Raw genomic sequence first — 25,536 nt, forward strand, 5'->3', positions numbered from 1 at the left:
ACTCTGGGTGAGGCCTCTGTTCCTGATGTAGCTGAGAATTTTTTAATTCTCACTCCTTTCAAGAAAGCTGTTATTATAATGTGGTGAAGGACAGTGGGAAAGATGCTGTCTCTGCTCCCTGGTGCATTTCCCAAACTTGTGCTTCAAATGCATTTCCAAGAATGTGTTATAAGTATTGAAGCACATACTCGTTCATTTCCTCCACTTATATCCCTTTTAAGATAATCTCTACCTTACCTTCTCTGTGTGAAAAAACATCTTAGACCAGCAAGATGCAGGAACTTGATATAGTAGAGGATGGAACATGCAGTTTGCTTTTGAGACTAGAAGTTATGTTTTCACATCTAGAAAATCTGCAAGTGTAGAAACCTATAAAGCAATCAAGTTTCTTTTATAAATCAGCACCTGTGAAAAATTATGTAATTGGGTAAAACTGCATCAGGTTTTTAAAGCATGTATCATCTTTAATTTTGCAGCCATCTCTGGCCCTTTCTATGCTGAAAATGCATAATATCCCCTAATAATTCATTTGGTTGCTTTGCTTGCACTATGTCAATTTAACGTCTGATACTCTTACATCATAGAGTTCTGTCTGATATTTTCCTTTTAACATAAACACTGAGCTCTGTGGATAAAATGAAATGAGGAGAGGGCACATGACTGATTCCTCTGATGCAGTGACACTGACAGTATTTAGAGATGTAGCAAAGTGAGCACATTGTTTCATAGGAGCCTCTGAACCTCTCACAGATAAGATGTCCCATTCACTCTGCAGTTAGCTATAAGCATTTCCTTCCAAGTTTGCTCAGACACATATGTTGAGGAGTAAAAGAGTTCTTTACTGATTATTTATTAGCCTTAAATAAGTTGATCAGAAATTAAGAATTTAGGTGTGTTTTAGAGTTATTTTGTTTAATAAATATAAAAAATAACTATATTAACAAAATTGCTTGTCCAGTTGAAGAACAGAGCCCTCTTCTAAGAGATGGAATCCCTAAGCTGCATTTCAATAGATTGCTGCCATTTTAATTTAAACACACATTTTATCATTAAAGTTAAGCAAGCTTGAATTCATTAGCAAGCTCCATTTTACAGGTATTCAATGCAGGTTCAAGTCAAACTTGTTTACAGTAGAAGCTTGAACACTCTTTTCCTAAATGTGGCACAAAGAACTACTTTTGCAGCCATATGTGGTTGGGACAAGATACAACACTTTAATTGTTACTAATTGATGCTTTTTCTTGGTACTGCAAACAACCAGGGCAACTAGTAAATGAGCAGGGCAGCGAAATTTTCTCTCGTGCCTTACAAGCGACTGCTTCAAGGCAGGGCTTGCAACATATAGGCTGGCACGATATGATCATCTGTGCTATTCAACAGGCCAAAATGGGAAGCTGGTAACAAATGAAGGCAAGCCCCTAGCAAGGTAAACCAGTAAGGAACTTTATTTTCAGTGGTGTCATGTAACCCAGAGTGCTCCCTGCTTTTGATCTACTGTGAGCTCAGCTTATCTGAAAATAGGGTCAGTTACTTCAGTTTTCCAAACACATGCATGTGCTCTGTGTTTGGGACCCTACCCTAGTGAATACAGCACCGAATTTTCTAACAGTAATTAAAACAGGGTATCACTGGCCTTTTTCCTTCAGCAGTGGATGGGTAGGAGAGTATAGCAGTTGCATAGTAGTGATATAAGACATGCTGACATTCAGAGCTGTACAAACTGGCAGTGTGTGCGTGGAAGGCTTGTCTCTCCAATCACACAGAAGTTGATCCAACTGGAAGCAATGGGTAAAATTTTGCCCATGTGAGGTTTGTATTTTTTTCTAGGTGCCTGGTAAAAAGGCAAACAGAGATAGATGCAGGTGCCTTGCAGAGTACCTGTGACTCACAGCAAAACTCGATGCAGTGGGAACATGCCAGTTGAATTGCTTCCGGCACTGCACTTGAACTAGCTGGTTGCTCCTTTTGTCTTCTCAATGAGCTTTGCAACATAATGTAAGTGATAATAATTGGCTGCAGGCTTTATAATTATGAATTATGAGGTAAATGTCTCTCCACCCAGAGAAAAGCTAAAAAACATTGTTGTCAGTAGTCCTCTTTCATTGTGAATTACATTTGTTGGTTTCTTACCAGTTTATAAAGTAGTGGTGTGACTCAAATGATGAACTAGTTCTGAAGATTGTATGAATTTCTAGGAAGACACTGGCTCATCATAGTTGAAAGAAACAAGTAGGGCCAGATTTTTCCAAGCACTTCTAGCCAATATAAATGTACAGGAGAAGTGGTCAAAGCCTTAGTACAATTTAGCAAACAGTAATGTTTACACCACAGCTGAATCCCTCTGCTGACCTCGCTTTTGCTCTGTGGTGTTATTCCATTTTGATGTAAGGGTTCTAGGAGACAACCAACCATATAATCCAGGGAAATTCACAGAATACAACTAGCGTTGCTGAAATGCAAAAGTAGTGTATTTTTAATGTTTTCTTCCTTTTTTCATATGAATTGGGAAAATACAAATGTGCATTTTTATTTGAAAGAGGACCTTGGAAGTTGTGTCCTGCCCAGCAGTGAAATGTAATTATCTTCATCATGTGAACAGTTCCTGTTCATAGTGAATAAGACTTCAGTTCCTTCTACAGTGAATAGACTGTGCTGCTATATAAATGTCCAACTTTAACTAATCTCCCATCCTTATAAAATACAGCAGTGGTTGCACACACACACGTCAGCCCTAGCACTGCCTTTGGTCTGTAACATTCCCTACAGACAAGCTGTACATGTGCTGGAGTTCTGCTTGTTTCCTTTTTTCTATCACAATCTGCTCACTGTCACATTAAGAAATGAGTGAGCACACGTCTGGTACTGGTGGATTGCAAACAGACAATTCACCCAGCATACCTGAGGGAGTGTCAAGCCTGCATGCAAAACACATGAGATACAAACCCAATAGGTGACAAGTGTGAGCCAGAGCCCTTTGCTCTGGCATTTGCATTGCATGGAGTCCCTTTGCATTCAAAAGGGACTCCTCCTGACTTGGTGTGGGTTTGGCTCAAAACTAGCATATTATTCTGTGTAGCAGTAAAGAGAAAGGAAGGAATTGGATAAGGATAGGGATTTGCTGAGAAAGCCTATCCAGACACAATACATGAAGTTGTTGACACCAGTATAGTATCACTATATGAATAAAAAACTACATTGAAATTATGATTTTTTAAAAATTAATAATATTTTTTAAATGGTTTTGAATGCTGGAAACTACAGTGGTAGCTCTAGTGAAAAACAGCATTCTGGAAGAAAAGGGATAGATTTAAACCCTGAGCCAATGCTTGCTGTTGTCAGCATGGTCATGCCATATTTTCAGTGAACATACTATATGGGTGTTAAAGGAGGGAACGTATTGCTAGCACCTGCTGGGCCATGCAATAAATTGCTATGAACTATCTACTTTAGTATTATTAGTGTACCAATAAGATAGGAGAAAGGAGAGTGAGCCACTGCTACTGTAAGCTTCCATTGCTACAGTGAAGTGAGTGCCTTCTGATCTTGAAGAGGGCATAGAGTACCAGATCTTCTCTGGCCCTCTCTTGGATGTAATATGTGAACTGTTGATTTTTTTTTTTTTTTTTTTTTTTGCAAAAAAGAGGAACTTCAAAAATTTCCACCATAACAATTTCTCCCCAACAAAATTGTATATCTTGAGTAATACAAGATTTGTTTTGTCCATACTCCCCTCCAGAAACACTGAGGGCCAGCAGGATGGGCTGGATGAATGCCTGGTCCTCAGACAACACTGCAGAGGAGGCCAGCAGCCAGCACATGAACATGAACACATATGAGCTACCCTGGTTTCTCCAGCAGCTCCCACAGCCATGCCTCCTGTGTGCCCTGTGCTCAAACAACTGTCAGAGGGATGACCATGAGGATGGGGAACCTTGTCTGGGCAGGGCTGGCCTTACCCTGATTGTCTGTTTCTTTGTTTCAGATGTGGAGCCAGTGAGAGCAGAAGCCATCTTCAATGACAGTAAGTGAGGCTTTTTTTAAACATCAGAAATCTCATCTCCAGCTTTTAAAATTAGCGTCAAGAGCCCCTGAGCACTTTTCCTGGCCCTTAAGAGCCTTTTCTCATCCTTCTGTCTAATGAATGTAACCTTGTACTCTCAGAAATTGGGACTTTGTAATTTTCTTTAGCACCCATTGAAAGGAGAGAGGTACCACAAGGAAATGTATAGAAGTTACATCAGCCTGTGATTATAATCAAAATGTTCTGGAATTTGGAATGGCTGACAGCAGAAAATTGTTCCTCGTGGAAATATATGGAAATGGGACTGGTCTTCTCAATGCATTGCTGTAGGGGTTAGATAGAGAGACCTTGTTTTAGAGATGTTTTTTAAGTTTTCAGAGAAAGAGGTCAGCTCGCTTGGAGATAACATAGTCATAAAAGCTATCTTTGCTTACAAGCTGTGTTTCTTTTAACTCTGAGAAGGTTTGATCAGGTGCTTAGCAATAAGCTGTCAAACAATTGAAGATTAAATTACATCACTTTTTGGGTCTGATGTAGGTGCTGGTGTTCTGGGACACTGATAGAATGGAGTTTATTCCCTGTGTTTTGAACATTGACTGCTCAGGTGGTTGATAGGATTGTCCAGTTTTAGGACCAGTTACTGAGGATTACAAAGAGCTTTCAGGAGGGAAAAATGTTTGTTCAGACAGTCTTATGAACTGTGGTATATTCTGAAGTTTGTCTTTTAGACAAAACTTTTGGACAGGTTTCGCTGATTTTCTTCATTTTGGTTTTAAATATCAGACGAGGGCAGACTCTACACTGAGCTCATGAACTCCTCAGTGTGGTGTAACTTTTCTTTCTTTTTCTAAATTTATGAACATCTTTCAGTCTGCTGTGGTATTCCTGCCGCTTTTGACCATGAAGTACTGTTAACATAATGTTGTGCAGATCCTAGCAGGAAAGGGATGAGATAACACTCTCTGTGGCTCCAGTTTTTAACTTCTGAGGACTTCAAGGGGGCTGGCAGCTCCTCAGTGATGAATTACCAAGTTCTGTGTTGGCCCCCTCCCAGGTCACTGTCTGGGAGATGAGCCATGCAACAATGGTTTGGATTGTGTGGTCACTATGCAAATAATTCTCATCCCTGTTTCTTTTTCAATTAATTGGGATAGCCCTGTGTGTCAACTTTCCTAATGTCTAGCTGAAATTGGGATCTGGATGAAAACTAGTGGGTCTTGGTCCAGGTAGGATGGATTTGATGCTGTTTGGATGGGAGAAGATGGCTGAAGTAGGTCTGTTCATTGAGGAAGTTTCTAAAGCTATACAGGAGCTTTGGCTGCTCCTGAATATCCTGAGTTTAAGAGCTGAAACTATGGATATTTCAATTTCTCTCTGGGTTTGGATAAAAATGCTCGTTTTGTGTCATGGATGCATACCATGCTGGAGTTGTCCATATCTTTTGTCATCTCTGGTTGGAGCAGTGTGATGCTCTTTGTTTGAAGTGCCTCTCCAGGCCCACTTGCAGACTGCAGTGATCAGTTGCCTGTCTCCAGGTGACATCTTGCTGATGTAATTTGTGTGCATGCATGGTGAAACCCCACGACTTAGATTGTTCTTGTTCTAGGTTTTGCCTTTTTCATATTTTATCCTATGAGAAATTACCTGAGACATTAAAGTTGGCAATGCCTCTATTTGGGAATTGTCTTGGGTGCATGGTGAAGGTTTTGATTCCTGAGTTAGGCTGCTCACACAGCTAAGCCTGAATGTTTGACCATCATGGCTTTCCATGATAGTCAGTTGTGCATGGGTTGTGCATGAGGAGCTCGGATTTGGGGGCACTGGTGGAAGGTATGTTTTCTTTTTGATGTCAATGCATTTTTACAGAACATAGGTGGTATGGAATTTTTCATATGTTTTCCACAGCCATTCGCAGGATTTCCTAAACAAAAGAATAGCTAATACTGTCTTTGTCCTTTCTGACAGTCTGCGGGTTACGGCAGAACAGATCAGTCAAGTCCATGGCAAAATCCTCATCGCTGCGGATCGTTGGCGGATTGTCCTCTGCAGAGACCGGGGACTGGCCGTGGCAGGCCAGTCTGCAGTACAACAACATCCATCGCTGTGGTGCGACGCTCATCAGCAACACATGGCTGGTGTCTGCAGCTCACTGCTTCAGAGAGTAAGTTCCCACCTCAGAATCTGCAGCAGAATGTGCCCCTTCTGTATCAAGTTGTGTGGTTTTGCAGATTTGCACCACACCCCTGACTCTTTCCCAGACAAATAATTTTGGAAGAGAAAAGTCAGAGTGAAGTAGGCCCATCAGCTGGATGTTTCAATGAGAAATCAAAGACTGGCCCTCAGGAGCAGAACTGGCAATTTTATGAGTGAAAATCAATAGTCACTTGGCTTACTGACTAAAAAAGTGCAGAAAAGGCAAGGTAAGCGAAATTGTGGAGTATTTGTTTCCTGTTATATTTTACATTTCTTAAACGAATGCTTTGTGTTACAATGGGGTTGCTGTCACTGCAGACTGCTACCAAGAGCTACCATCCCATGTTCCTGCCCCTCTGCTCACCCATGCACTCCCAGCATTTTTTGTTTAAAGCATGGCAATTGTGAAGCTGCAAGGTATTTTAAAATCAAACAGTTGGTGGAACAGATTATCAATGTGCAAAAAGAGTGAGGGAAATGAAGAGTTTACAGCAGAAGAGCTTTTGGATTTGATGACACCCTGTGGCCACACAATGGTTAGATGAGGGACAAGGAACAGGGGAGGAGTACAAGACTATGGCTGAGGAGGGAATGCAGGAGTGCCCTCTTCTAGCAGCAGCCCACAGTTCTGTTATGGAAAGTGATGGATGCCACAACTGTCTAGTAGGGAGCTAGCTTGAAGGAGTTTTACAGTAAAGGCACTCTGCAAATTTAAAGTCCCAAACACATATTTACAGCAAAATACTTATATCACTCTTACCTTTTTCAGCATGACTCACCCTCAGAAGTGGACTGCTACTTTTGGAGCTCTTTTGAAGCCACCAAGCTTGAAGCGATCAGTCAAGACAATTATCATCCATGAGAAGTACCTGTACCCAGAGCACGACTATGACATTGCACTAGTGCAGCTCTCCAAACGAGTGGAGTTCACGAGCAGCATACACCGCGTCTGTCTGCCAGAGCCATCTCAGACCTTTCCCTACAATACTTACGCTGTCATCACAGGCTGGGGAGCTCTCACCAATGATGGTGAGTTCTGAGTCTGCCAGGTGATCTGCATGGGCCATAAACAGCAGCTCTGAGTGAACTGATACAACTTCTGTGGCCTCATGTGCTATTACAGCAAGCCTAGGTTTGTTTAGTTGTAGGCATCAGTTTCTTTTTCTAAAACGTGAGTGGATAAAGATAGAACTACAGTCCACTAGAGCAAAAAAAGAAGAATACTCTTCTGTTTTCCCAGCCTTTCCATTTCGTATTGTAAATTCTTAAGACAGGTAGTCCAGCCATGCACGTGTTTATATAGAACCTAAAAAACTATTCTGCCAGCACTAGTCAGAAGCTACAGATAACTGTGAGCTTTCAGGTAAATGCGAGTGAGCTGTGCATTACCCAAGCTTACACTCTCACCAGACCACACTAAGAGTACATTTAGCAATGGAATCAAGATGTCTTTTTTTGTATCATCTGCTCAAATTGCTAGGTAATTTGTGTTCCATGGAACATGGAATTTGTGTTATGGAACATGTGTAAAATATATGGCTTTACACTTAAGGCACTGTGTACCATGTGATCATTACTTCAGTCTTAATGGTTCCTGAGTCTGTGATTCTATGTACTTTCTCCTTAAGGGCCTGACCTAGGCAGATCAACAAGCAAAACCCCCACATTAAACCAAGTGAAGCTGGTCCTCCATAAGAGGACAATAAACACTCCTCCTGTACATTAACTACTGCAAAGTAATTATGTTGATAAATACCCAAATTTTATTTTCTTTCAGGTCCAGCCCCAAATGCTCTTCAGGAGGCAACAGTGAAACTTATTGACTCAGATACTTGCAACAGAAAAGAAGTGTATGATGGGGACATAACACCCAGGATGTTGTGTGCGGGATACTTGGAAGGAGGAGTAGATGCTTGTCAGGTAATTGTAGCTGAAAATTAGAAAGGAAAACTATTTTAATGCCGATTGCAGTATCTGGTTGACCACATCTTAATGGAAAGTGTATTAGTCCTTCAAACAGGCTCCAATCAAACAGGAATTTAGGTGTAAAGTGGAATAGCATTTAGTACACATCATTTAGCACTAAATGCTGTTATACTAATTATGAGCTAAAAATTAAATGTCTTAAGTAGCTAATATCAGACATCTGTAGAGATGAGAAGGAAGAGGGTTAAGAAGGTTAAATTCAGAAAAAATACACTGTTACTCACTGAAATTAAATCTGGACTGCATCAGATAATAACAGATCTGTTACAATGTGATCTTTAGTAACAGACTTTGCTCAGTGAAAGGAAAACTGTCTGAAGCAAAGATAACTATAAGGAAGGTAGGTGTAAAAGAATGGGAAGGAAATATGCATGCTGCAGGTTTGCAAACATTCCAAGGAAATGCTTATGTTCAAAGAAAAATATTTCCATAGTGTTAACTTTTAAAAACATAATTTCTATTTATGTTATTTTTAAAGATTTTGGTCTTAAAGTGCTGATTTAATACAGACTCTTCCCTTAATCCCAGTCCTACAGATTTTTGCCAAAAACAAATTCCCTGCAGAGTAAGCCAGGGAAGCTCATTCCTCTGTTCGTGGCTCAGCACAGAAAAGACCTAAGCAGAAGGGTGCAACTGCTGTTTAGTTCAGTAAATAATTTTGGTGAAAGTTGGGGAATTTGGTCTGTTGTGTGAGGATTGCCTCTCAGTCTGTAAGGTTTCCAGTTTAATTATTATTACCATGTCATACTATTAACAGTATGAAAATTGAGCCTTGGAAAGTGGATATCTCCTTAAGGAGATATCATCTGACTAGAAGACCAAGTTCTTGATGAAAGCTCAAAGCAAAAAGGAGTTCTAAGCTCATTTTTAAATGTTATTGCTCAAAGTGACTAAAATGGTTTATTTTAAGAATAGCAATTACTATTAAAACCTGTTAAAAAAAAGGTTCATGCTCTCTTAGATTGCTGCCTACACTGGTGTTTCCATACTTTGTACAAGGAAGAAGACAGGGCAGGTGGGAAGCAGTGTATCACAAAACAGAACAGAAGCTTTTTGTTAGGTTTTTTTACCAAAACAGAAGGTAAGGAGGTGCCCTGGCAAACAGGAAAATGCCACAGACTTCTGACTTGAGTTTCAGAAACAGTCTGAATTCTGCAAAAATGGCTTCTCTTGAAATACTACTTGTTAACTTCTCTTATAGGACAGACACTCCTGTCTATGGAGAGAATTGTATTTTCTCTTCTGATCAATTAAATATTTCTTCCCCCTCCTCTTTTTCTAGGGGGACTCTGGGGGACCACTGGTTACTCCAGACTCTAGACTGATGTGGTACCTCGTGGGAATAGTGAGCTGGGGAGATGAATGTGCCAAGCCAAATAAACCTGGAGTTTACACACGAGTGACTTATTTCCGTGACTGGATTACCACAAAAACAGGCATCTAATTCCAAAGTAAAAAATGGATTTAACTACATAGACTACATGTAACTCATATTTGTCTCTAATTCTTAAAGGTTATTTTTTTAGTAGATACATTCCTATGTAATTTTGGTTGAAGCAACCTTAGTCCACAGCAAGCGCTATCTTTGCTGTCAGAGACACTGACCCCTTCTGAACTCATGCTAAATGTATGAAATTGTCTGCCTCATCTTTGAGCTGTGAAACTTTCTCCCTTACCAGAAATTATGAACTGGCATCATTAAAATTATGCTTAAAAGCTACCAATTTACCTGCTTTATAAATGCAAACATTTTCCAGTGGGAAAAAAAAAGAAAAACCAAATTTTTCTTCAGCCATGGGCAAGGTCTGCAGCTGAATCTTCCTCCTCCAATGACGCAAATGCTGTCACAGCTGTGTTTCTGGCAAAGTGGATCCTTGATGATTATTCTTCTTAGAGACTATCATCTGCACTGACTCCAGCAGAGAACCTGGATGCTCACCCTGCTCTGTGGCCTTGGTAACTAAAAGTGCATCAGCAGGACTGAGGTTTGGTCCTAGCTGAGGAAAAGTAGGATTTCTGTGATTGCAGGAGGTTAGAGGGGGAAAGAGAAAAGCTTGATGTTCTTATTGCAAAGTACATTTTAAACGGGAATATTTTTGTGGATTCTGTGAAGTTCAAGTGGCTTGAAGTTGCTATTGTGGAAGTGCTTCATCACAACATTGTGCTGCTACCTCTGTACCTGTTGTCTTCGAGACCTACTCTGTTCAACACACAGTATGCTTAAGATGCAGAAACACAAGATCTACTCAAACTGTTTTTTTTTTTCTTTTAAAGTCTGTCCCCATGAACAATCTCACTAGAAATAAATATGGCATTTAAATTTGTTCTAAAGGAAAAAAAAATATTTGCCACAAATGAACTGGGAACTACCTTTTTTGATCAAGAAACAGCATGCTTTTCCAAGGGCATGCCAGCCAGCAGAAACCATCTCACTGCAAAGCAAGTGATTACTGATACTTCACTGATGGATTAATCTCTGCCATGAATGAATATGATCCTGAATATGAATGCCATTCATGAGGATGAAGAGTAATTTCATATTAAAGAACAATTCCAATAAGAACTTCAGAGTAAAGGCAGTCCTTACATATTGGTTAAGCATTTTTCCTACCCCTGGGCACAACCTCTCATGGATTGCTGGTGGAAGGGGGTCCTTTAGAGCCAAGGCCTTCAATGTGGGGATCCAAAATGTTACCTGTAGTCTTCAAATGGCCACTGGACTGCTCAGGCTCTGAATGCAGGGCTCACAAGGAGTCTGTACAAGACATAAGTGAAACTGCAAGTCCCACACCTGCACCTACTATAGCTGAATATTCTGCTGAAACATCCTGCCTCCCCCACTGCTCAGGACTGGATCTCTCCTCAGCCTTCCTACTGTGCAAGCACTTCAATAATCAGCATCCCTGGGAATGAGATGCTTGCCATTTCTTGAAAACTCACACCCTGAATTACAAGTCTACATATGAATGCATGTTTAAGACTCGGTGGTGTAGGAGGGGTTGTCTTGTTATTGGGCTACTTCCAGTCATTCTGTATATCTTTTGGATTTTGGTAAAAGACAAGTTGCCTTATCTCAGAAAGAAATCTACTGAAGATTTTAGATTAGTTTTAGTTTTGACATAGTAGTACCTTTTTTCTGATTTTCCACGTCATTGTAAAAAGAAAAGGATCGTGGGAGTGTTAGGAGGATAGTTAGATGCAGCAAATCCATGTCCTTAATTTATTGATGAAGTTTGTAATTTATGCACTTTTGAGTTGCTGCTATTTTTCAATTAAGAATTTACTCAGGCAGGGTTCAGTTACAAAACAGAAACTTCGTGGAGCTTTGAATTAGATAACCTGAACACATGGTTTTCTTCTAGTGCTAAAGTGCCCTTTTTTCAAAGGCATCCTTGTTGGGGGGGTGGGGGGAAATTACACCTAGTTTTTTGTGTCTCTTATTGGTTTGAGGGTAAAAATCATGAGAAGCGTCCTTCACAATCAGCTGATGAATTGTGATTGAAAATAAACAGTAGTTCACTTTCACAGACAGCTAAAGCTTTGTTTTGCACTTAAATCTCTTTTTGCATAGCAAATGGAGGGGCAACAATAAGGAGGTGAGGCCCAGATCCAGCCCCTAGAAACTGGTTCCTACCTCACACAGCAAGTGACATGTAAATGCAATACCTTTAATATGAGAAAGGCAGCCTTTATTTCAGATTTCTCATGAGTGGCTAAATAGCCAAGAGGTGTGTGGGAGAATGTCTACCTTACTCAGGGAGTCCTGAGCCAGCCAGATGCACTTTTCATAAACTTTTTAGCAAACTGTCTGGCCTGGGTTTGTCTTATATTCCATGTCAGTGTTTTATTTATGATGACTCTGTTTGTTTTCTGCCTTAGAGTAAAACAATGAGGCTACTGTGTGATTAAAGAAAAGGTTTTAAAAAGCCTTTTATTATTGTTGATGTTAAGATTTAGCAAGGATTTAAACAAAATAAAGGCAACATGTTTCATAACATTAAATGTATTTAAAAACAACAGATCTTTTTCTGTCCTTTTTCTTTGCATAATAATAAGCTAAAGTTTGAATATGATGCAAAGTAGACTAATCTTCCTTATTTTATATAAACCTATTCTAAAACTACAGTTTGCTGTCCATTCCCTGTCCTAGGAATCGTTTTGCTATTAACGGTGGTTCAACTTTACGTGTGTTTCAGCGAAGACAAGGTAAGACATTTGCTTTTCTAAAATACTCAGAGGTGAATTTCAGTTAAGACAGCACTATGCAAATTTGAGAACAGATCTGAAGCTTCATTCAAGGATTCACCACCTTGCTTTTGCCCTTGAAAAATACCCATGTGTGACGTTCCATCCCTGCAAACTGGCTACGGGGAGCTCTATGCTGCTAGCACCAATTCTCCTCAGATTTCCCAGGTAGATTTAAAGCATCAAGAAATGTGTTCCAAACCTCTGGTTATTCCAATTGAGTTGTCTGGGGCTTTCTCAATGCTAATTTTCAGCTTGGAGCTGAAGCAGGAAAGAAAGAAGAGGCTGATTGCACAAGGCCTAATCATGTGAGGAGGTCTGGTTGAATGACATCAATCTGTCATCGGGATTTCTTATGTAAGTAAATCTTGTAGAAAATCCCATTCTGTAGCTGCTATTCCTGTTAACAAATTAGATGAGCAGAGAGCCAAAAGTCATTATTTAACCCAATGAATGTTTATCTGGCAACTTGCAGCCTGTGCTGCAGATTCACAGGCATGGAAAAGCTGGCTCTTCCTTTGGAAATACATTCATACACATCTCAGTGTGAAATCAGCTTAGGTAATTGGTGCCCTCATTTATCTGGAATTATCAACATTATTAACATGGTTTCTAGGAAGGTGTCACTTGCTAGAGCAGTTTTAAGTGGCAAGGTCCTTCAGCCCATCCTGCTGGGAAGCTGGAGTCCTTTTAAATATGCCATCAAAACACTCCTACACAACATGGGTTGCCAAAAAGAGGAGACAAAGCCTTGCCAGTCAGCACCTTGCTCCTGCAAGAGCTGAGGGCAAGCCACAGTCTATGGAAGGACGTTTGGAAACCTACTGAAAGATGTAGATTTATGGTAACTTCTGGACTGGCCTATGTGCTAAACTGAACTGTGTTTGCCTTAGTATTTTAAAATAACACATTTTTAGGGAAAAAACTACAAGAGTTTTGTCTGCTAATTTGCTTATTAACTAAATCAATCAGGGAAACAAATATATGTCCCCAAATCTCCACTACGAAGTCCCCACTAAGAATGTGAAATTGCACCTGTAAACCAGGAAATGAAAGACTAAAAATACCCAAGCAGCTTGGATTTTCCCAGCAGATGGAAAGAAGATTTACAGCTACTTCAGCTTCAGCTCCATTTGAAAATACTGGCTCTAAAGAGATGTAGTCAGTACCTGGATGCAGAATGAATCTACAGTGGTGCACATAAACTGAAGCTGCAGAGATTTGGGACATGAATAGGCTCAAATTTGGAGGTGGTGATGTTCTCCTGGTCACAGCCTCATCCCACTTACTGCTTCAGCAAGTCTGTAAACTGACAGCTCTGCTTCTGACCTCAAAGCTATACCTGACTCTAGCGTGATGCAAATAAGGAGCTGGGATTTCCTTTAAAATTAATTTATTTCACCAAATTTACTAAGGTTTAATGTCATATGTAGTTTTTAAGAAGAAGAAGACTATGGGGGAGGGGGAATCAAATTACTCCAGATGTTTCAAATTTTGCAGTCTTAGAAAGGTAAGGGAAAATGTGTATGTTTTTTGATTTGGTACCATCAGCCTAGAGAGTTCCTCAGTACACCTGCTAATTGATGCATTTGGGAACTTGTTTCTTTGCCTTCTGGGGTAAATAGAATCTTATTATTGCATGTCTTTGTGGCATTTTATCTTAGAAGGTCCACATTCATGGTTTTGCCAACTGTTAGTGTTTACCTCCTTACTGTTAAAGGGTTACATGAAAATTAACTGGATGTTGCTGTTTCTCCACTTAGGCAAAAGGTTTGTCAGTATTTGCTGTGACTATGCAAAATCTATTTCATGTGAGATGACTGTATCAAAGTGGACTGGGTCTTGAAAAATGTAATGACCTGGGCACAAAGATGGTAGGTAGCAGATTCTTTTAATTATTATTTTGATAACACTTTTGATGGGTAAGTACTTGAAAATAAGAATGGTTAGGTTAACCTTGAAAAAAAAAGATTAATTTTTAAGGAAAGAAATTTTTAAGGAAAGAAATATAATGGTAAAAATCACCGACAAGACAAAAATTGATGCAAGTGACAAAACTGAAGCTGACTTTTTTTTGGTGTCTTTCAACTCTTCTTCATTTCCTCCCTTCTCCCCTTTTGTCACTGGGACTCCTGTTAATTCCGTTCATTAGATACATGCCCTGCTCTTTGAAATTACTGTGTTGAAGTAATGAAAGTTATTCTTCCATGTCCTGATTTTTATGTATTATGTGAAAAAGCTACAAAGCAAATACTAGCTTTAGCATCAATTCCTTTACATAAGGGTCGTAGTCGACATCCAGAATGGCTTTCTCCAATTATCCCATCTCGGTTTTCCATTCGACATTCCAGACTTCTAGTGGCCTCTAGTGGCTCTCCGAAATTTGCCCACATCTCCAATTATTTGTGGGTGAAAGCAGCGGTATAGCTGGCAAGAGCCTTCACCGTGATCCTGCCGAAGCACAGCCCACGTTTGAACGAGCACAGTGTTGTCCAGCTGCTCTTAATCTTTGTTAATTAAGTACAAAGGCTGTGTGTGCTCTTGGATTGAGGTGTAAATCTTGAGAGTTGCTAGAATTCTGTTAACAGAAATGCCAAAATAATGTACTGGATGCTTTCAAAGAGAACAAAACTTGGGTCTCCTTGCCCTTACAAGTTCCCCTTAGTTGGTTGGCCTGTTTGGATTTTTTTTAAAGTTATAAATATTTTAAAATACAAGGTGACTATTCTATATTCACTGTATGCAAGGACACTTTTGAGTGCTTGAATCCCTCCCATTCTAGACAAGATGTGCTAATGGTATCAAGAATGATTTGAAGTTGTCTCATCTACTCCAGTGATCGGGATAACAAAAGGGAATGCAGGGTTCAAGCTGAAGAGAGACTAAGCTGGATGATGGGAAGGTGGGCTGTGCTAGTATCTTAATCAAGAGTCCGGGAAATGGGAGAGAAAATACTGATGGGAGGAGATGTTGGGTTTACTGGGGTGGTGTGGAGTTGGTGGTGGAGGCAGCGCAGTGGCCTCTCTCCTGCTTGGCTTGCCTTCTCTTGCTTAATCACCACCAAAAGAAGAGGAAAGGTTTCCACAAGCCTCTATACCACCCCGGCACGGGCCGTACTTTGGTTTTGGTAACTCTTTGCCAAATCTCCTCTGCGGCCTTGGCTACCTTCTTGTATCTCGCAGTTGGCTCCCTAGACCCTTTCGATGAAGTTCCGCCTGTTAGTGCGGTGACACCTGCTGGTGCTCTCCTGCCAGATACACAGGCAGGTACCGCAGGAGCAGGGCCCGGGAGCGCCTTTCATCGCCTAAACTGGTCATGCTTGAACCTAAGGAGGATTTATTGATTTTATTAGTCTTAACAGCACCGTGTGGGACTTTCCGGGCAGAAAATGGCGAAGATCTCAATGGCTTAAGCGGCTCCGGCCGGGCAGTGGGTGCGCAGCCCCTTCCGCTGCCGAGTCGCGGCGGTCCCGCCTCCTCAGGGCGGCACCGGCCCGGCCCCTCGTGTCGGCGCAGGCGGGGAAGCGCCGCGGCACCGGCGCTGCCGCTTCCCACCCCTTTCCTGCCTCTTCCCCCGCCGCCGGCGGCTGCGCTCGGGCCTGGATCGCCGCGCCAAGGCCGCCGCGGGGTGAGGAGAGCGGGCGGCGGCGGGGCCGGGGCCGCGGGGGCGGGCGGGGCACGGTGAGCAGGGGGCGGCCGGGGCGGGCGGACGGCGGTGCCCAGCGGTGCGGGAGCGCCCCGGGAGCGGCGAGTGCAGGCTGGGCGAGTGCAGGCTGCCGCCGCCAGGCTCTGCTGCGGTCGGGGCGGTTCTGAGGCAGCCCGCGGGCTCTGCCGGGGCTCCCCGCTGCGGATCCGAGGTGCCGGTGTTCCCGCATTAGCCCGGCTGGGCAGGAACTGGGTTTGAGCCTCCTCTCTCTCTCCTGCTGACTGAACAGGGAGCCTGCATCCACTGGGATTAGCCCGGGTAGGTGGGATGAGTCCAGGCCTCCTCCGTGCCATCCCGGTGTGCTGAACAGGAGTAGTGAACACTGCTTCAGCCTGCGCTGACTCGGAGGTGAGAGCACTGTGAAACCAGCGCACCGCTACAGCTCCTGTGCCTTTGCTGCTCTTCAGAGCATCTCTGAACAGCACCAGACCGTGCTGTTAAGAATAATAAAATCCGTCTTGGTAACATGTAGCTTCTCGGTTTGTCCCTGGGTTATGCCATGCAAGCAGCTGAGTCTTTAAAAAATGAAGAACACTACTTAAACAGTTAAATACAAGGCTGACATTAAAACTGAGTGTTGGCTTTTAAAAGGAAACAGACAAGTGTGTAAATGTTAAGCCTCTGGTAAGAACTAGGACATAATGTTAAAATGACTTTTTTACATGCATTTCTTTGAAACAGATTCAATACCTGTATGGTGGAACAAAAGTGAGAAATAACTTGGATGCCAAAATACATTAACCGAGTTTGTCCTATAGTCGCTTGACCATAGTGTCACTAAATCCTTGTGGAAGGAGGTGTTTTGCTCTGCCTGATGGGTGCGCTGGCAGCATCTCAGTGCTGTAACTATCACTGTAGGAGGAGAATGAGGAAATGAAAAGTATATTGAAAGAGCCACTGTCAAATGAGTCTGTGTGAAACAGGTGGCTGAGTTTCTCTTGCCAGTTGATCACACGTCCTAGTTGTTGTCTTTACAGAAGACTGTTTGGGAGAGCATGGAGATTGAGATGGCTGTTAGCAACCACAGCAGTGAAGCTGAGCATTTTTATCCAGGCGTGGATCACCTTCCCCATCTTAGTACTGCAATCCTTTTATGTTGTGTAGTCCCAGAGTGCCAGTGCTGTTTGTGGGGGATGGTTGTGGAGGAGCAGAACAGCTCTGGTCTGAGATGGCTTGCTTTGAAGGGCACCTCCAGCCTGGTGTCTCAGGCAGCGGCTGAAATGAAGGCCCTTATTTAAGCAGGGACTGTAAGGTGTGGTGTGTTGCACTCTGGCTGGAGACCTGCCTGTAGCAAAATGGTCATTGCTTGTCTTCAGCCCATGTGGTGTCAAGGGCGTGGGAGCTGCTCTGAAGTGGCTGGTGGTGTGGGCTGTGGTGGGGCTGCTCATGCTCACTGCCTTGAGTGCTCGCTGAAGTGCAGGAGTTAATGTCTGTGTGGTGGAGGAGCTTTGTGGATGAGATTTGTGGCCTGTGTCCAGTGTAACTCTGTCCCTTGCTGTGCTATTTCAGCACTTTCTAAAAGCCAAAAGGATGAATTTTGGGTCAGAATGTTGCAGTCTCCACATTGTGACAGACTGCAGGTACCATACTTCTGAAATGTTAAAATGTTTGCCAGAGTCACCTGAACAGTAATAGGAGTTATATTTTGGGCAGGTTTGGAAGCTATTTTAGAGTATATCTGTGGTCTCCAAAACAAATGTCCTTAGCATGTCTGGGCCCTTATTTTTAGTCTCAGGAGAGAGGGTTGTCAGCTATTGTGTAGTTTCCAAGGCAGTTTGTAGAAAGCTGAAATGAGATGTGTGACCCAGAACATCAGTTCCTCTCACTACTACCAAAGTATACAGAGGGTCTATTTTGGTCATCCTGTGTTTGGTGGCAGTCACCTGCCAGGTTCAGGAAGCACCAGTTTCCAGTGTGCATAAGTAAGAAACAAGGTGCCCAGGGGCAGCTTGTTCCTAATCCTGGTGCTTAGTTATCACCAACTTAACAATGAAAACATCCTTGTTAATGGCCAAAGGCCTTAATAGTAAAGATTACGTGTTTTCTTACAGTCCTATCAAACTGTCTCACTGCATGTTTTAATTGAATGTTGCAGTAATTCAGATCTTTGAGTGTTGGTTTCTTCAGTGAACTGAAACACTTGTTTCTTAAGGGTTTTAAATTAACATAGAAATAATGCAGCATAAATGCCTATTTCTGGCCATTCAGTGATCTTCTATCTTCTTTTCAAAAAAAACCCCACTGATCAGATGGATGCAAGTTGATCAGCTTGGAGCTCTTGATGTAAAAAGAGTTGCTCTTTCAGTAAATCTAACTGTGGCAAATATAATAAGTAAGTTTTGCATTTCCTCAGTGGGGAAATTAATGTCTGTTTGTGTTTTGAAAGTATTTATTGAAGATTTGTGGGCTTTTGTGTTCTGGCTGGTGTGTGTTTTCCTCATCCATGTGCTGTGATGTTCCACAGGCTTCTTAATGTTCAAAGTGATTCCTGTGTAACATCACTTTTTTATTTTCCAGTTCCTTTAATGAAGAACTGAGTGGGACAGGGAGGGGGTGCCAGCTGTGAAATTGCATCTGACATAACCAGCTTATTTCTTTTTGTAGCCCTTCTAGTGTAAACAGATCACATTGAATCATGGCAGCAGACTCTATGGAAATTGATGATGCTTTGTATAGGTAAGATTGTCTCATTTTTAAGCATTGTTCCTGACTTTTCAGGAGCACTTACATTTACATGCAGTAATGTTACAATTTCATTCATCCCTCACCCTTTGCTGTGCTTCTTGGTCCTCATCATCAATATCTCTGTTACCTTCCAGACCTCAGGGTATTGGATTTGAGGGTTTTTTTGTAGATTAAAAAAAAAACCTAAATATTTCTTTTGGTTTAGTTTTGTTTTAATTTGTTAGCTGGGAATGTCTTGAGATCACTTGGTATGGTAATTGTTCAGAAAGTCTCTACTGGGACAAATGATATCCCTGTAAAAGCATGGTGGGATGAAAAGCTTCTTTGTACATCAAAAAATAAAAAATAATTTAAAAAATGATTGCATGCAGAACAAATATGGCTTCTTTTTAATTCAGTGCAATACTTCTAGTGTAGTGTCACTTTACTTTTTGGTAGTAGCCTCATGAAAGTTGTTCTTTTCCTTGATGAAAAAGGTGATGTTTAGAATGGTATAAGTTTAATTGTACAGATGGATGTTAGGACTCTCCCAGATTTCAGAATCTGACTACAAAAGCTGTGTCACCCTCTGTTCTGAAGATTTCTGACAACAAAGAAATTCTTTTGTATGCTTTTGTCTTCAATAGTTAATTCCAAAAGTTTTGTTTATCCTGAAGAAGTTTTGCACTGATTTAAAATTATAACTTTATTTATCTTCTCTAAAATCTGGCACTGACAAGGTCTGACTAAATGCATTTCACTGTATGCATTGTGAGTGCAAATCTTATATTTGATTGATAAACATTTCAGTTTTGAAAAAGTTTTTTAATGACTGGGAATTCCTGACTTGCTTTAATATGCTCTTGACTTTGTATCTTGTTTTGATGTGAATTTGTCTTTGCTGTAGTCGCCAGAGGTATGTTCTTGGAGACACAGCAATGCAGAAGATGGCTCAGTCCCATGTGTTCCTGAGTGGTATAGGTGGCCTTGGGGTGGAGATTGGTAAGTTAGGTAGCATTTGTTTAAAAAGACACAAGTGTGTGTTAACATACTGTCCCAGAATACTTGTAAACCTTAAATTTAAATATAATATAATGTCTGAACTGTCTGAGTGAATTTATATGTGCATGATGCATATTACTAACATTGCTGATGCAGGAAAGATCCTGGATTGAGTTCTTATTTTACTAGAACAGCATTTCAAATTTTACTTTGAAATGTGCTTCCGTGAGCCAGATTGCTTTACCCAAATCTTGTCCTAGATTAGGATAGGTAATCCAAGTTACTCTTTTAGGCACCAGTGTCAATGAATGTACTATGGGAATAGCTATAGCCCAGATTTTTCCCATGTATGAAATGGGAGAGTGTGTGAGGAGAACAGAGCTATTTAGTGAAGATGCATAACTGCCCTGATACAAGAGGCTCCTTAACAATTTCCCTTACTCCTCATGAGCAAAATGATCTTGTTTTGGCTGGTTCATGCCTGGGTTGTTACTCCTTCAGTTGCCTCTAGTGGTTCCCTGCATCAGATGCCAGAACAGTCATGGGGTTTTGCAGTTTGTTGTCATTACTGTCTCTGTAATCACAATTGTGGCATGAACAGCTGACAAATGACAAATGCAGAGAGTCTTTTTAACCTTGCTTATGTTGTTTTGCTTTCTGGGGTGCCATAGAATGCTTGAGCCAAATGTAAAAGAGAAAAAACCCTTAAGCTATGAAGTTCTTAACAATGAAATACTGTTATTGTCCACCTGAATAACTATCAAATTACAGATTTGCAAGTAACCTGCAATAATCCCTCTCTCTGTTTTTGCTTTGTTCTTATTTTTTCAGCCAAAAACATCATTCTGGCTGGGGTAAAGGTATGTAAAACAATTCTGCTGTTGGGTATTCTTGGGTAAGCGTGAGAAAAAGGCAAAACACTACACAGTAATGTAAAGTTTCTGAATCTGTTTCTCAGTAGAAGGGTTGCAAAACATGTGAGAACCTAGGGGTGAAAACTTTCAATAATTTGGAAGTTCTAGTGGTACTGTTAGACTCTCATGTTAATGTCCACTGTGCTCTGAAATCTCTCATAAAATATTTTAGCCAGCTGCTGATTAGATACTGAATCCTTTTGTACAAACTGGCTTCTCCTAAATGGAGTGGTCCAAACTCAAAACCCAAACTACTCAAAATATGTTATCTTATTTTGCCATCCATGAGAATCCTTTTGTATAGACATTAGAATGGTTGGGTGTTTTAATCCAACAACTGTTTTTGTGCTCCTGGGATTAATTTTATTAGCAAGAAGCCTTTTAAAACTCTTCTTTCCAATAGAAAAAAAATCAAGTGAGTCCATTAATTTTCAGATGACAATTGCCCCTGTATCACAGTCTGGCAAAAATCATCCTTGATATTTAAATGCTGTCTGTTATCACTGCAAACTGGGAGGAAAGTGTTGAATGAAGTGCATGTTGTCTTTTGCTGTCTCAAACAGTAAGAGTTTTCTTGGGAAAGTGGTTGGAAGAGCTTATATGTACTACAACTACTTATATGTTCTTATTTGTACTACAACGGAATCTTCTGCAGTGTTAGTCCTCCAACATTTTATGGGGCTTAATCCATCCTTTTGGGTGCTGTGACCTTGTATATTTCTTCCAACAAATGCTTTTTGACAAACTTTCTTAGGCTCTTACAGTTCATGACACCAAGCACTGCACAAAATGGGATTTGGGGATCAACTTCTTCATCCATGAAGATGATGTTACCAGTCAAAGGAACAGGTCAGTGAAGTCTTTGGAGTGAGAGCCTGATGATTTCATCAGCATCAAAAACAGCAGTTTGTTGTCCAAGAGCTGGTAGAACATATCAAATACCTGTTAAACCCTTTCTCTGGAGTTGCTGGCTGTGACTACAGTGCCCAGGTAGATATTAGAGGAAGTCTAGACTTGGGACTGATGTTCTGAGTCACGAGTGTCACTGCTTGTTATGCAAATTTGGTAGTGGGGGCCAGCATGCATTTCTTCCTTGGGCTTTCTCAGCCACTTGTACAAGACTGGATAACAGCCTTGACAGCAGACAATCCTTGAGTCCTGTGGCATATTGGACACAGCAGTTTTCCTCAGACCTGCTGGGAATTGAGGTGTAAATAAATGGGTTGTTGTTACTGCCAGGAGACATTGTGAGGATCTCTTGTAGGGCATGTGTAGTATGAAATTCTATATTGAAAATACAGTTTTGTAGATATGTAAAAAATTGAAAATTGTTTTTCTTTCAGGGCTGAGGCCACACTTCCTCGTATTGCAGAACTCAATCCATATGTCCATGTAGCAGCATCAACTGTGCCACTAGATGAAACCACAGATCTGTCTTTTCTAAAGCACTACCAGGTATGTCACTCTTAAAGCAGTTGTATGTGTATTCATGTATTTTGTTCAGAGCATACAACTTGGATTTTTTATGTAAGTAAATAGAATAAAGAACTTCAAAGTATACGTTGAGATGGTGTAAAGAAAACAGTAGGTCTTGTATTTAAACTGTTGAAGTGTTGTGCTTATTTTTTTCAAGACTGAAACAGTGGATTTGTGTTCCCACCACTTTGTTAGTGCACTTACTATGTAATTTGCTATGACAATAAATAGCTAAGTGGGGTTGCTGTACAAATTTTCTTCTTTGAAGGGTGAAACTGTGACCTTTGCAGCTACATAGCACAGATGTTCTACATATATTCTGTGTGCTGTATTCCAGGCAGCAGAGGCTCAGGCTGTATATTTAGATGATTCATGTATGTATGTAATGACATGTAAGTGCCTCTGTGGTGGAGTGAGGGCACGTGCAGTTGTTCATTCAGCTGTCTCCTGCCTGTGTGCATGGCTCAGTCTGACAGCCACACCTTTGCTGTGTGCCTGACATACAAGCACACCAAGTTTCTGAATGTCCCAGCTACAGCAGCCAGTGTAGCTGAATGGGTTGCAGTGCACGTGCCTCGGAACCCAATACTGTCCTAGACATTAAAGGAAGGTGTGTAGAAATTCTGTGTCTGCAATTTTATGACCACAAATATTGGAAGCCTGTGCAGACTTCTTGGTGTGCACTGATGAGTATTATTTATGTTTGTTTGCTCGCTTTAATCCTAAAATTCAAAAACCTACATTTTTGCTGAGATTATCCATAACTGTTTTGGTAAATATTCTAATCGGGTACTGAATTCCACAGCTGCAGTCAAAAAAAAAAAAAAAAAAACCCAAAAAAAACCAAAAACCCAAACAAACAAAAATCTGAGAATTTGCTGTTCCTGTTCTTACTCATTCTGTTTCCAGAACTTGTGGGGTGGTAACCACTCTGCTTTAATGAAAAAACTTCCTAAAGACTGCTTTCTCTTAAGGATAGGAGTCAGGACACTTAAGTAACTTAGTCTAGGTACTAAGGTTTCCCATAGCCTGAAGAGACTGATTGCTTTCAGTGTCCTAGAAGTATTTTTGTTCTTGTTCACAGTGTGTCATACTGACTGAAGTAAGTCTGTTGCTGCAGAAGAAGATTAATGATTTCTGTCATGCTCAGCAGCCACCTATTAAGGTAATAGAAAAAATGCAACACATGAATAATCTGTACAGTGGGCATTCTGGACCTCCAGGGTGTTCTTTCCAGAAGTGGAGAAAGCTGGTTATGAGGTATATAATTCAATGCAGATGGCATGTTGATGCAGCAGCAGGAGTTCTGGGAATACAGTGCTGCTACTGGTATTATCTGGATACCAGCACAGGTAACCACAGCTTGGTCCTTAATTAAAAAGCAGTCATGTTAAAGAAATAGTTTTCACTGTTAACTCAAAGTGGTTCTGAAAGAATGTGCTGGGGCTGAGGGATGTGCTGCAGCTGGATGTAAGAGAAGCAGAGATGGCAGCATTTCACTGTGCAGTGCTGTTACTCCTGAATTGTGAATGGGCTCAGGAATGCCCCCGCAGGTTCAAGGTCTGTTGTTGGTGCTGTGCTGTGTAGTGTGGCCTGAGCACACAGCAGGTTTCCACTGTAGAGTCAAACCTGCTGGCCTTCAACAGCTCCAGTGTGAGCCATCATATCTTTGGCTTGTGCTGTTCTAGGGATACTCATGGTTTTTACTTTCTCTTGTAGTTCATCAGTGCAGATGTGTACGGAGTATGTTCACGTTTGTTTTGTGACTTTGGTGATGAATTTGAAGTGCTGGATACAACAGGAGAGGAACCGAAGGAGATCTTCATTTCAAATATAACACAAGTAAGGGATAAAAGTCATTGTGTTGCTTTAACCGTGTTTAAAAGGACTCATTATTGTCTCTTTGAAAAGGAGAGTGGCAGAGTGCTTCGCTTGAGCAGCCTGCTAAGCAATTTAAAATTGGTGCTATAGGAGAAGCAAAGTTACTTTGGTTACTTTGTTCTTATCTTGGCCTCCTGGTTGTTACTTACCATGCAACACACAATAATGATTTTTTTTTTTTTGATTGGAGAGAGAGCAGGAGAAAGAAATGAGGGGATGTAGAAAGAAAAGGATGTAATTTTGGTGTGGGAATAGGGTAAGTCTTGCAAAGAAGCATGAAAATAGGCATGAAAAGAGCCTTTTTATAAGAAACTGCAGCACTTACAGGCAGGCTACTGGAATAATCAAGGGAATTGAGAGCATATTTTGAAAAGAAATTTAAAGGTTTATTTTAACCTACCAAAGCAGGGCATGAGAAGGGCATATTAGTGCTAGTACTTCCAGTGCAGAATGTAAGGATGTCCATTTAATCTTGTATTATTGTTTTATAAAGGGAAATTACTTTAGGTCCTTTTTTCAGTTCTGGAAGTCCAGACAATAAGCTCACTCATCCAGCAGCAAGTCTTTTGTCCTGTCTTCAGTCTAGATATAAAATAACCAATCTAGGAGGGGTTGTACAGCAGGTTGAGTTTGGTCTGGGTTAAAGGTTATGATATGATGATTTGGGTAGCCTCTTCCTTAGTGCCTTTAAAAGGGAATGGATGATTTGATCATTCTCATTAATTACATAAGGAGTATGTAGGGGGATAGAATATAAGAAAATAAAGATGGTGTAGAAAGTAATCTTACCCCTAAGGAGTTGCAGCTGGGCCAATTACCAAAGATTAGGAACAGGCCTGACTTTACCAGGCCACAGCTGTGATCAATGAGAAGAAGAGTGCTATAGAAGAGTGGGGTGGCTGATTGAGAGGAGAACTGGAGTCAGTTGGCTGCTTTGTGAAGAAGAAGAAGTCAGTGCTTGGAGGAGCAGCCCACAAGAAACACCAAGAGGGTATGAAACTTTTGTGATAAGGAGATAACAGTATGGAACCCCTGCAATAAGATGACAACAGGAGTATGTAGCTGAGTTTCATGGCTTGTGCTGATTACCTGCCAAGTCAAGGAGTGAATATATATTTGTATGTATGCCCTGTGTTTAATTATCTAATACTTGACTGTAGTTGTATCTTCTTCCACTCTGCAGTGTAAAACTGATGAGAATTAATGCCATCAAGTGCCTCTTCTTGTCCCATAAACAGGGTCAAGGTGGTGCTGATGTCCCTAAATCAGACCAGAATTTTCTCCAGTCAACTCCTTTCATTGTCCACAGAGAATGTGGTCCACTGTAATTAAGTCCTATGCTTCTTAACTGGAGACTCAGTAAGGGATGAGAGGAGACTTTACAGGCCAGGCTTGCTTGCAAATCCACCAGGTTACAACCTGAGGTGTAGCATAAGGTCTTGATGAGCT

General features: G+C 41.1%; 2 protein-coding genes across 3 annotated transcripts in view; both read left to right on the forward strand.

Moving 5' to 3' along the window:
• The window catches only part of LOC131083815 (transmembrane protease serine 11E-like), a 39,550-nt gene extending 29,906 nt beyond the window's left edge, over window positions 1-9,644 (forward strand). Inside the window, exons 6-10 of the mRNA XM_058024785.1 lie at window positions 3,983-4,021; window positions 5,987-6,182; window positions 6,984-7,243; window positions 7,992-8,134; window positions 9,483-9,644. Of these exons, the coding sequence (XP_057880768.1) occupies window positions 3,983-4,021; window positions 5,987-6,182; window positions 6,984-7,243; window positions 7,992-8,134; window positions 9,483-9,644 (800 nt within the window). The remainder of the gene's footprint in view (window positions 1-3,982; window positions 4,022-5,986; window positions 6,183-6,983; window positions 7,244-7,991; window positions 8,135-9,482) is intronic.
• Window positions 9,645-15,975: 6,331 nt separating this feature from the next.
• UBA6 (ubiquitin like modifier activating enzyme 6) overlaps window positions 15,976-25,536 on the forward strand; it is a 28,046-nt gene continuing 18,485 nt past the window's right edge. The window contains exons 1-9 of one of the 2 annotated variants that reach the window (XM_058024399.1): window positions 15,991-16,072; window positions 16,380-16,498; window positions 18,764-18,826; window positions 19,722-19,816; window positions 20,648-20,676; window positions 21,485-21,579; window positions 22,074-22,185; window positions 23,291-23,371; window positions 23,926-24,048. In XM_058024399.1, the coding sequence (XP_057880382.1) occupies window positions 18,786-18,826; window positions 19,722-19,816; window positions 20,648-20,676; window positions 21,485-21,579; window positions 22,074-22,185; window positions 23,291-23,371; window positions 23,926-24,048 (576 nt within the window). In that variant the 5' untranslated portion in view covers window positions 15,991-16,072; window positions 16,380-16,498; window positions 18,764-18,785. Of the gene's footprint in view, window positions 16,073-16,379; window positions 16,499-18,763; window positions 18,827-19,721; window positions 19,817-20,647; window positions 20,677-21,484; window positions 21,580-22,073; window positions 22,186-23,290; window positions 23,372-23,925; window positions 24,049-25,536 lie in introns of both variants that reach the window. The other variant, XM_058024400.1, reaches the window with a different exon arrangement.

Source organism: Melospiza georgiana, chromosome 5 (assembly GCF_028018845.1).
Source record: "Melospiza georgiana isolate bMelGeo1 chromosome 5, bMelGeo1.pri, whole genome shotgun sequence".
NCBI lineage: Eukaryota > Metazoa > Chordata > Aves > Passeriformes > Passerellidae > Melospiza > Melospiza georgiana.